The following is a 12577-nucleotide window of genomic DNA, read 5'->3' as shown; positions in this document are numbered from 1 at the left end:
AGACGCTCGTTAGCCGCTTGAGCAATTTCAAAGGAGTGGGAAATGCGGAGAATGTCTTCCAAGGAGGGGTTGTCGAGTTTCAGTGCCGCAGTACGGACCTAAGGATCGGGAGCCAGCTGAACCACCACATCCCGGATCAGGGAGTCCGCATACGAAGTCTTACACTGCTGATCGGGGCACGTAAAATGGCGTTCACGGCTGAGACGCTGCAAGTCCGTGACGCAGGAACGATACGATTGACCAGGCTGTTTATGGTACCGGTGGAACTCCACCCGAGAGGCTACTACATGGTAGCGTTGGGAATAATAGTTTGTCAGCAAAAGGCAGATCTCCTGGAAAGAGAGAGCCACAGGATCGGACAACTTGCGGAGAAGAAAGAACGTGTCCGGAGAGGCCCAAGACTAAAACAACGACCGCTGCAAGGAGTCGTCAGTGACTTGAAAAGCCGTGAAATGTTGTTTCAGCCTATGTAAGTAGGTTTCCCAGTCCTCTTCAGCGTCATTAAAGGGTGGAAACGACGGCGGACGCGGGAAAGCATCGGACACCCGAGGACCCTGAAGCTGCTGCGGTAACGCGTCCCGGGCATCGACTTCGTCCGTTAGCAACTGCAGCGACTTTTGTAAGATGTCCAACTGGAGCTGCTGCTGCTGCGTGAGCTGCTGCTGTTGCTCCAGCAGACAGACCAACTTCGCCTCCATACCAACAACGACCACCATCATGCCGGTCTGGGCGTGGAGGGGATCCACCTCTTAATAATAAAAAAATGGTATGTCACGTATGTCAAATACTAGGTCGTGACTGAAGTACTGTGCAACGACGTACGAAAACAAATTCGGTTGACTCAGGAATAACTGCACTGCTATCTGTTTGAGTTTTCAGAGTACAGGACCGTTTTGCCACCTACACGCAGTTCCAGTGATAGACGGACCATTGATCAGACGCAAGACGTAACACGCTTATCGCTTATGGCCACTCTGATAAATCGCCGATACCTAGACAGAGCTTCTGCGACTTCCGGGCCCGTGGTTTTGACATATGACGCAATACCCTTATCGTTACATCGGCAGATCGCCGGTACCGGCAGGAATGTTCGCAGTCTCCGTGGACTCGTCTAGCTAGTCCCACAGTCGAGCCATTAAGCCAGTTCACACAGCGATGGGGATCGAGAAATACAAGGGACGCGTCGCACTGGTTACTGGCGCCAGCGGGGGCATCGGTTCTGCCATAGTGCAGGCGCTGCTGAAGCATGGACTCACCGTCGTGGGAATGGCCAGGAGGGTCGAAAAGATTAAGGTAAGGACTCTACAGCACTGCAGTATATTCGGGACAACACATTTGTTATCAACGTAGCATCCAAATGCTCAAGGCACTGTGCTGAGCTCACTGCTAATTCATAATATTTAACAGTAATATCAGGAGTAGAGCCTAGTAATTTCATAACAGGATTGGGGCAAACAGTTGAAGTGTGATAGATGGACATATCGAGTAGATGAAATGCAAACATTCGACCGTACAACATTTGATAATTGTCGGTGCAGAGCGCAACTATCGACAATTTAAAAGAAGCCATAGGTGTATCACGCTTATTTTACATGTCCACAGATTTTCGTGGGCGATCAAAGCAGAGCAGGTTGTAAATAGGCTGTTTAGGTTTTTATGTTGCTGACGCCACGTAGCGCTCTCTATTAAAATCACTGACTGTGCTGTGTGCAGTCTGTGGTTGGTTGGACTCATTGTTGGATTATTCGCTAGTGTAGCGTTGGGCAATTGGAGGTGAGCCGCCAGCAGTGGTGGTTGTGGGGAGAGTGATGCCAGAGAGTTTTGAGAGGCTACTATGAGCGGACGATCTGGATGTGTGTTCGTCAGAAAAAAGAAATTTGAAAGACTGGATGTCATGAACTGAGATATATAATGACTTTTGAGCACTATTAAGGTAAATAATTTGTTTGTTCTCTATCAAAATCTTTCATTTGCTAACTATGCATTTCAGTAGTTAGTGGCTTCAGTAGTTAGAGTGTTTTATTTAGCTGGCAGTATTGGCGCTCGCTGTATTGCAGTAGTTTGAGTAACGAAGATTTTTGTGAGGTAAGTGATTCATCAAAGGTATAGGTTATTGTTAGTCAGGGCCATTCTTTTGTAGGGATTATTGAAAGTCAGATTGCGTTGCGCTAAAAATATTGTGTGTCACTTTAGTGATGATCAGAATAAGTAAAGAGAGAACTGTCTGAGTACGTTCAGTTTTGCTCAGCTGTTTGAATTTCAAATAACGTACAAGTTTAGCAGTACAGTCATTCTTAAATTTTCAAAGGGGAAGTTTCAAGGTGTGTACCGCGCATGCCGCCAACATCAAACTGGAAGTCCTGCGCCGGCCGCTGTGGCCGAGCGGTTCGCCGGCACGGTAGCTCAGCGTGTTCTGTCAGAGGGTTTAGCTACCTTTTGTAATAAAAAAACTGAGTGAATCGATCAACGAACAACCAGAACGAGTGTCATCAGACGTCCGCCATGAAAAAAGTCAACGAACAATACGGAACAGAATCAGATTAGAAAAAAAAGCGGTTCTAGGCGCTTCAGTCCGGAACCGCGCGACCGCTCCGGTCGCAAGTTCGAATCCTGCCTCGGGCATGGATGTGTGTGATGTCCTTAGGTTGGTTAGGTTTAAGTAATTCTAAGTCCTAGGGGACTGATGACCTCAGATGTTCTATAATTCCCATAGCCATTTGAATAGCCATTTTTGGGATTGCTGCGTGACTTTCGTATAATGTTGCTTGTTAATAATTTGCGCTAATGTTGATTGTTTCAGATTAAAAATGCGTTTTTGTTGATGACAGCAATTGTTAGTAAAAAAGTGACCTTTCAGAGGGCTATCTTCGCTATCATCCATGTAAGTGGCCTGTTTTCGATCGGTGCTTCCAGGCAGATAAGATTTGTGTATGACAGTCTGAGTCATTTCCTCTGAATCACACAGATCTCCAAGCGAGGTCATCGGTTCCATCAGATAACTAAAGGATGGGGATGGAAGTCAGTCGTTCCCTTTCAAAGGAACCATCCCGGCATTTGCCTGAAACGATTTGGGGAAATCACGGACACCCTAAACCAGGATGGCCGGATGCGGGTTTCAAAAGCCGTCCTCTCGAAAAGCGAGTCCAGTGTGATAACCATTGCGCCACCTCGTTCGGTCCCGTTAAGTACTCTACTGAGTTTGGGAACAAAGTATGTTCAAGACAAAAATTCCGTTTGGCATAACCAGGCATTCGGTACTTTTTGAAATACATTCATTACGACAATCACGTTGTAAGTCAGATGTACACTGCCGAGTCGTATTAATGTGGCCTTTTGCCAATAACCTGAGTAAACACTTGTTGTAGCGTGGACAGCCGCGAGACGTCCAAGAAGACAGTCAATGTTTCTGTAAGGTACCAACAGGGATGTGGAGCCATGCCGACTCCAGTGCTGTGGGCAGCTTCTCTAGGTTTCTCGGTTGAGGATCCATGGCGCTCAGGCCAAACAAAGTGATTGCACAGATTATCCACTGGGTTTAACCCAAGAGCTGGTGGTCAGAGGAGTACGGTAAATTCACCATGGTGCTAGCCGAGTGGTGTGGCCACGCGGGTTGAAGCCCCATTGTGCACCCCCTCCCGCCGGATGTTCGACCCCTCCCTAGGACATGGTTGTGTGTGTGTGTGTGGGGGGGGGGGTTGTTTTTAGCATAAGTTAGTTAATGTAGTGTGTAAGTCTAGGGACTGATGACCTCAGCACTTTGGTCCCTTAGGAATTCACACACACACAAAAATCATCCTGGTGCCCTGCGAACCACGCACGTACGCTGCGAGCTGTGTAAGGGGCAAAACAAACTGTATGTAGGGGTGGACAAGGTGTCCGAGGATAGATCCACATTTGTGTTGATCCGATGTGTCTTCTAGAATAACGAGATCACCCAGGAGATGCCACGAAAACATTCACCTTCTGACGATTCTTGCAGGGCGTTTCCCTTCAGACGTTTAACCCCGTACTCGCCAACGACCATCTGTACAATGGAGCACAAAATGTGCTTCATCTGAAAAGGTCACACGTCACCAGTCAGTTGACGTCCAGTTGGGAGACTGGCGTGCAAATTCCAGTTACATTGCACACATTCATAGTTCTGGGCATCCCAATTATCATCTTTTCCCACCAAAGGCGGTTCATCTCCCACATCGGCGACCCAGGTCATGGCTCACGATCACCGTTCGTAACCGATCACTCCTGTGTGAACTAGAGTTCATTTCCTTTACCATCTCCCCTCCGTGTCCATCCGCATATATTTCCGTGATGTATACGTAGACCGCGGCTTCGTCTGTTCCTTTCGCTTGGCCCTAAGACTCAGTTACGCCCGCGCCTCTCGGCTGTCACTTCCTCTCGATTCTTGCCATGCCACGGGGCTCTGAAGTGGTTTACACTGACGGCTCAGTAGCTGATGGTCATGTTGTCTTCGCCTATGTTCACAGAGGGCATATTGAAAAGCACTCCCTGCCAGATGGCTGCACTGTGTTCACTGCCGAGCTGATGGCCATGTCTCGTGGTCTTGAGCACAGCCGCTCATGAACTGACGAGTAGTTTCTTCTCTGTACTGACTCCGTGAGCAGCCTCCAAGCTATCGATCGTGTTACTCTCGCCGTCCTTTTGTAGCAACCATCCAGGAGTCCACCTGTGCCCTGGAACGGCTCAGTCATTCAGTGGTGTTTGCCTGACCCCAGGACACGTTGGCATCCCAGGCAATGAAATTGCTCACATGCTGGCCAAACAGGCGTCGCGGAAACCGCTTATGGAGATCGGCATTTCTGTAACTTACCTGCGTTCCTCGTTACGCCACAAGGTTTTTCGGAATTGGGAGAGAAAAATGGCATAACAGTACGCACAACAAACTGTGTGGCATTAAGGAGACTATGAGTGTGTGGAAGTCTTCCATGCGGGCCTCTCGCAGGGAGTCTGTGGTTCTCCACCGCCTCCGCAATGGACACTCTTGGATCACCCACGGCTATCTCCTGCGCCGTGAAGACCCACCTCAGTCTCGGTGTGGCGCCCGGTTGACAGTGGCCCATATACTGTTAAGCTCTCCTCCTTTGGCTGCCCTTCGTCATAATCTTCGTTTACCAGACTCGCCGTTAATGTTAGCTGACATAGCTTTACGTTCGATCAGTGAGGGAGGGCTTTATCATTTTCTCTAATTTTTACCGCATGTCCTTTGTCCCTCTGTGTCCTCCACCCTAGTGCTTTTAGGCTGGAGGTTTTAACGTGTAGCAGAGTGGCTGGCTTCACCCTTTCATTCTCGTGATCAGCCATCCGTGGTAATCTGGTTTCTTGTTTTAATATCTTCTCCCTGTTTCTTGCGTCTCTCTGTGGTTTTCCTGTCCTCTATTGTTCCTTGTAGTGTTTGTTGCCCTTCTGTCTTTCTTGTGGTTTTTCCTTCCTTTCGGTATTGTGCTATACGTCTCGCATGTTTTCTTCTTTTTCTTCTGGGATTGTTTCAAGAGAAACAAGGGATCGATGACCAAGCAGTTCGGTCCCTTCCCCCCACCCTCACCCCTTTCAAACCAACCAACCAATCTTGTTGAGGAGACACTGTTGATAGCCCCTTGGTCTACCTGGGAGATCAGATGCTCAACTGTCTATTCGCCCATACACACCTCCGCAGTGTGCCATCTACGATCCAATTGTCCTGGCACCGTTTTGTATGGCACCAGTTTGTATGCACTGTATACTCTATACACTTCAACCACGATGGCATGTGAACAGTTTACAGACCTAGCCGTTTCGGAAATTCTTCCATACTTGGCCTGAAAGCCAATGATCATGCTCTTTTGGATATCAGATGAATCACTCCGTTTTCGCATTTAACAACGACTGCACTATTTTCCCCAGCTCCCCGACACGCTTTCTATACCCTCCACTGCTAGTGCTGCCACCTGCAGTCTGTGAGCGGTTGTTGCACACTGGCGTCGAACATAGGCGGTGGTCACAGTAATCTGACTAGACCGTGTAATATATACATTATAAAACATTTCACAACTACTGCAGTACAGAAAAAGAGACAAGAATAAACGCAGTTTACATTGTTTCACGACTACAACAACAGAGGCAGCGTAGAGGTACTTTCAAATTATGAGCTGTAGCAGCTGTGAAAATTGGTGAAAGGGTGAAAGAAGCAGAGAAAGAAACTGGTAAAAGACACTGAATGAAGACATGGGAAAAGGAAGTGAGGTGAATGAGTGAGGAATGAAATAGGAAGAAACATGAATGGAACACAAGAAGAACATTTGCTTTACTGTTTGACACAAGTAAAAACCGGCGATATGCATGAATTTTGAGGGAAACGTTATGAGGAAGACTGGAATAAGTGCTTTAGCTTGTTCTTAAAAGCAAGACGGCATTTAACTGTGCACAGAATGCAGGTTAGCTTGTTCGACACACACACACACACACACAGACTTCAGCAAGAGAGAAAGAGTTCGCGAAATTTTTTTCATGGTTTGGCACTGCTACGTTAATAGATAAGTGAGATCTTGTGTTCCGAGTATGATGAGAAGACCGGTACTTAATCCCTTCTTCGAGTTGCTACCGGTGCGTGGACACTGAGGAGTCAACGAAGCAGACACAGAGTGTGGTAGTCTCGTAACTTGTCTCGCAGCAACCAACGCAGCTCTGCGTAAGAAGTACTATCATGGTCTAGTAGACAGACGTTGCAGATGTAACGCACACAACCACATTCATGGTTAGTTCTCTTCCTGAAGCTCATAATCTCGCTGTAGCGTTCTCGTTTCATGAGCACGGCGTCCCGGGTTCGATTCCCTGCGGTGTCAGGCATTTTCACCTGATCTTAGATAATTGTTTGTCGCAGTGTCGCCTTCATTATCATCATTTCCACTATGGTCGGAGGAAGGCAACGACAAACCACCTCCATTAGGACCTTGCCTAGTATGGCGGCGCTTGTCTCCTGCATCGTTCCCCTACACTCTGTCAAGAAGCTTCATTACCAAGCATCTCCGTAACACTTACGAGTCATTCGGACCTACCGGTAACAAATCTAGCAGCCCGCGTCTGAATTGGTGTGAAGTCTTCCTTCAGTCTGACGTGGTACAAATCCCAAACACTAGCAGTACTCAAGAATAGCTTGCACCTGCATCCTATGTGTGGTGTCCTTAAACTCTCCCAATAAATCGAAGTCGACCATTCGGCTTCCATACCACTCCTGCCGAGGAGGAGGTTACCATGACAAAAAGATTGAATAATCAACGAAACGATAACGTTCTACGAGTCAGGGCGCGGATTGTCAGAAGCTTGAACGTGGTCGGGGAAACTAGAAAATCTGGAAAGGGAAATGCAAAGGCTCAACCTAGCTATAGCAGGAGTCAGTCAAGTAAAGTGGGAAGAAGACTAGGATTTCTGGTCACATGCGTATACGGTAATAATCGGACCTTGACGCAAGACACAATATGCTTATCGCTTAAGGTTACTCTGATAATCCCCCGGAAGCTAGACAGAGCTTCTGAGACATCCGGGCCCGTGGCTTTGACGTATGACGCAATACCCTTATCGTTACATCGGCAGATCGCCGGTACCAGCAGGAATCTTTCCAGTCTCCGTGGACTCAACTAGCTAGTCCCACAGCCGAGCCAGTAAGCCAGTTCAGACAGCGATGGGCATCGAGAAATATAAGGGACGCGTCGCACTGGTTACTGGCGCCAGCGGGGGCATCGGTTCTGCCGTAGTGCAGGCGCTGCTGAAGCATGGACTCACCGTCGTGGGAATGGCCAGGGGGGCCGAAAAGATTAAGGTAAGGACAACGTAGCATTCAAATGCTCAAGGCATTGTGCTAAGGCCACTCTAATTCGTAATATTTAGTAAGATGAAACTTTGGTTCGTTAATAGTAATATCAGGAGCAGGATCTACAAATCTCATAACAGTATTGGGACAATCAGTACTGTGGTTTTCCGTTGAAGTGTGATAGATGCACGCAGCGACTAGATAAAATGCAAACATTCGACCGTACAATATTTGATAATGTTCGGTGCAGAGTGTAACTATCGACAATTTAAAAGAAGCCGTAGGTGCAGTACGCCTATTTTACATGTCCACAGATTTTCGTGGGCGAGCAAAGCAGAGCAGGTGTTTACCGCGCATGTCGCCAGCATCAAACTGGGATTGCTGCGTGACTTTCGTATAATGTTGCTTGTTTGTAATTTGCGCTAATGTTGAAAGCTTCAGATTACACGTATTTGCCGAGATTCAAAATGCTCTTTTTTGGTGACAGCAATTGTAAGTAACTGTTGCTGCTAGGAATCCAAATCTAAATACATCGAACGACGAAAAGTGACCTTTCAGAGGTCTATCTTCGTTATCATCCATGTAAGTGGCGTGTTTTCGAGCTGTCGTCCCACGTAGATAAGATCTGTGTATGACAGTCTGAGTCATTTCCTCTGAATCACACACATCTCCAAGCCATTATTCGTATCTTAAATCAGACGCAATAGGAAAGTGTACTATTAGCACCTATGACGTGGAGAGCGATGATGTGTGACTAATATTTAAGTTTTCCTATGAGCAAAAAAGTGTTACGAAGATTACCCTGTAAAGTGAAAAAGGAAGGTTTTCGTTCTTAAGTGTGTATGTGAGATAAATCGCGAATTTTCCGCACGCCACAGCTCCAAAAACGAGCGCTGCCACTTTGACGTACTACGGAGCAGTTTCGCAACGACGCCACAGCGCAATTTATTAAAACAAAGACTCCGTAACACAATGATGTGCAATGCAACATTGAAAAATCACTGGTATCCATGAGTGCTTGTCCAAAATCAAAACAAAAAATTACCGTTCCTTCAGCTGTAACACCAGTCATTACGAAACTAGACGCACTTGCGTTTATCTCTATAAAGCCCTAAGCCGCGTCAGTTCCAGACATCGAATACACTGTATTAAGATACACGTCAATTATAACTAAAAACTAAACTCCATCCAAACAGGCTGTGAAGGTCCAACGGTACCGACCGGCCGCCGTGTCATCCTCAGCCGCTGGCGTCACTGGATATGAATATGCAGAAGATGCAAGTCAATGGCATATACAAAATCCATGATACGTTTCAACGATGTCTGTCTGAATTAACTATGGAATGATATATGCAGGGCGCTTACAGCTATACCTCATGCCGTTACGTCGTTGATTGATTTAAGGGAGGGGACCAAACAGCGAGGCCATCGGTCCCATCAGATAAGAGAAGGATGGGGATGCAAGTCAGTCGCTCCCTTTCAAAGGAATCATCCCGGCATTTGCCTGAAGCGATTTGGAGAATCACAGACACCCTAAATCACGTTGGCAGGATGCGGGTTTGAAATGTCCTCCCGAAAGCGAGTCCAGTGTGCTAACTACTGCGCCACCTCGCTCGGTCCCGTTACGTACTCTACTCGAATTTGGGAACAACGTATGTTAAAGACATACTGGGGTACCGATGACCAAGCAGTTTGGTCTCCCCCCTCCCTTTTTTAAACCAACCAAACAATCTTGTTGAGGAGACACTGTTCGCAGCCCTTGGTTTTCCCGGGAGTTCAGATTTTCAACTGTCTGTTCTCCCATACACATCTCCTCAGCCTGCCAGCTACCGAGACCCAACTGCCTTGACTCCGTTTCTTATGGCATCAGTTTGCACGCACTGTATACTTTATACACTTTAACCATGACGGCACGTGAACAGTTTACAGACTTAACCGTTTCGGAAGTGCTTCCATACTTGGCCTGAAAGCCAATGATCATCCCCTTTTGTACGTCAGATACCAACTGCACTATTTTCCTCGTCTCCCCGACACGCTTTCTATACCCTCCACTGCTCGTGCTGCCAACTCCCATCTCTGAGCGGTTGTTGCACACTGGCGGCGAACATAAGCGGCGGTCACACTCTTCTGACTAGACTGTGTCATACACAGGGTGTTACAAAAAGGTACGGCCAAACATTCAGGAAACATTCCTCACACACAAATAAATAAAAAGAGATGTTATGTGGACATGTGTCCGGAAACGCTTAATTTCCATGTTAGAGATCATTTTAGTTTTGTCAATATGTTCTGTACTTTCTCGATTCACCGCCAGTTGCCCCAATTGCAGGAAGGTAATGTTGACTTCGGTGCTTGTGTTGACATGCGACTCATTGCTCTACAGTACTAGCATCAAGCACATCAGTACGTAGCATCAACAGGTTAGTGTTCATCACGAACGTGGTTTTGCAGGCAGTGCAATGTTTACAAATGCGGAGTTGGCAGATGCCCATATGATGTATGGATTAGCACGGGGCAATAGCCGTGGCGCGGTATGTTTGTCTCTAGACAGATTTCCAGAACGAAGGAGTCCCGACAGGAAGACGTTCGAAGCAATTGATCGGCGTCTTAGGGAGCACGGAACATTCCAGCCTATGAGTCGCGACTGGGGAAGACCTAGAACGACGAGGACACCTGCAATGGACGAGGCAATTCTTCGTGCAGTTGACGATAACCCTAATGTCAGCGTCAGAGAAGTTGCTGCTGTACAAGGTAACGTTGACCACGTCACTGTATGGAGAGGGCTATGAGAGAACCATTTGTTTCCGTACCATGTACAGCGTGTGCAGGTACTATCAGCAGCTGATTGGGCTCCACGGGTACACTACTGCAAATGGTTCATTCAACAATGTGTCAATCCTCATTTCAGTACAATGTTCTCTTTACGGATGACGTCTCATTCCAACGTGATCAAATTGTAAATTTTCACAATCAACATGTGTAGACTGACGAGAATCCTCACGCAATTGTGCAATCACGTCATCAACACAGATTTTCTATGAACGTTTGGGCAGACATTGTTGGTGATGTCTTGATTGGGCCCAATGTTCTTCCACCTACGCTCAATGAAGCACGTTATCATGATTTCGTACGGGATACTCTACCTGTGCTGCTAGAACATGTGCCTTTACAAGTACGACACAACATGGGGTTCATGCACGATGGAGCTCCTACACATTTCAGTCGAAGTGTTCGTACGCTTCTCAACAACAGATTCGGTGACCGATGGATTGGTAGAGGCGAACCAATTCCATGGCCTCCACGCTCTCCTGACCTCAACCCTCTTGACTTTCATTTATGGGGGCATTTGAAAGCTCTTGTCTACGTAACCTCGGTACCAAATGTAGAGACTCTTCATGCTCGTATTGTGGGCGGCTGTGATACAATACGCCATTCTCCAGGGCTGCATCAGCGCATCAGGGATTCCATGCGACGGAGGGTGGATGCTTGTATCCTCGCTAACGGAGGACATTTCCTGTAACAAAGTGTTTGAAGTCAAGCTGGTACGTTCTGTTGCTGTGTGTTTCCATTCCACGATTAATGTGATTTCAAGAGAAGTAATAAAATGAGCTCTAACATAGAAAGTAAGCGTTTCCGGACACATGTCCACATAACATATTTTCTTTCTTTGTAACACCCTGTATACATTATAAAACGTTTCACAACTACTGTAGTACAGAAAGAGAAATAAGAATAAACGCAGTTAACATTCTTTCATGCCTACAAAATCAGAGGCAGCGTAGAGGTACTATCAAATTATGAGCTGTAGCAGCTGTGGAAATTGGTGAAAGGTGAAATAAGCAGAGAAGGGGTCTGATAAAAGACACTGAATGAAGACAGGGGAAAAGAAAGTGATGTGAATGAGTGAGGAATGAAAATAAATAGAAGAAAGTGAGAACATTGGTTTTACTGTTGGACAGAAGAAAAACCGGCGATATGCATGAATTTTGGGGGAAACGTTATGAGGGTGACTGGAAGAGGTGCTTCAGGTTGTTCTTAAAAGCAAGACGGCATTTAACTGTGCGCAGAGTACAGTTTAGCTTGTTCCACACACACAGACTTCAGCAACAGAGAAAGCGTTTGCGAATTTTTTTTCATGGTTTGCCACTGCTACGGTAATAGAATAGTGAGATCTTGTGTTCCGATTATGATGAGATGACCGGTACTTAATCCCTTCTTCTAGTCGCTAGTGGTGCGTGGACACTGAGGAGTCAACGAAGCAGACATACAGTGTGGTAGTCACGTAACCTGTCTCACAGCAACCAACGAAGCTCTGCATAGGAAGTACTGTTGTGGTCAAATAGACAGACGTTGCAGACGTAACGCACACAACCACATTCGTGGTTAGTTCTCTTCAGGTATTTCCATTTGAGTTCCTGAAGCTCGTAGTCTCGCTGTAGCGTTCTCGCTTCCCGAACACGGCGTCCGGTTTCGATTCCCTGAGGGGTCAGGCATTTTCACCTGCTCTTGGATAATTGTTTGTTGCAGTGTCGCCTTCATCATCATCATCATTCATTCCCATTACGGTTGGAGGAAGGCAACGACAAACCATCTCCATTAGGACCTAGCCTTGTATGGCGGCGCTTGTCTCCTGCATCGTTCCCCTACGCTCTGTCAAGAAGCATGGGACTTCATTACAAAGCATCTCCGTAACAGTTACGAGTCATTCGAACCTACTGGTAATTAGCAGCCCGCATCTGAATTGCTGTGAAGTCTTCCTTCAGTCTGACGTGGTAC

General features: G+C 46.9%; 1 protein-coding gene across 1 annotated transcript in view; it reads left to right on the top strand.

Moving 5' to 3' along the window:
- The first annotated feature begins 1154 nt into the window (after positions 1-1154).
- Positions 1155-12577, top strand: part of LOC124776573 (farnesol dehydrogenase-like) — a 129383-nt gene continuing 117960 nt past the window's right edge. Inside the window, exon 1 of the mRNA XM_047251620.1 lies at positions 1155-1293. Coding sequence (XP_047107576.1) covers positions 1156-1293 — 138 coding nt within the window. The 5' untranslated portion in view covers position 1155. The remainder of the gene's footprint in view (positions 1294-12577) is intronic.

The sequence above is a fragment of the Schistocerca piceifrons genome, chromosome 2, assembly GCF_021461385.2.
Source record: "Schistocerca piceifrons isolate TAMUIC-IGC-003096 chromosome 2, iqSchPice1.1, whole genome shotgun sequence".
NCBI classification, from domain to species: domain Eukaryota; kingdom Metazoa; phylum Arthropoda; class Insecta; order Orthoptera; family Acrididae; genus Schistocerca; species Schistocerca piceifrons.
Note: the sequence above shows the minus strand (reverse complement) of the source record. Positions and strands in the feature narration are given on the sequence as shown.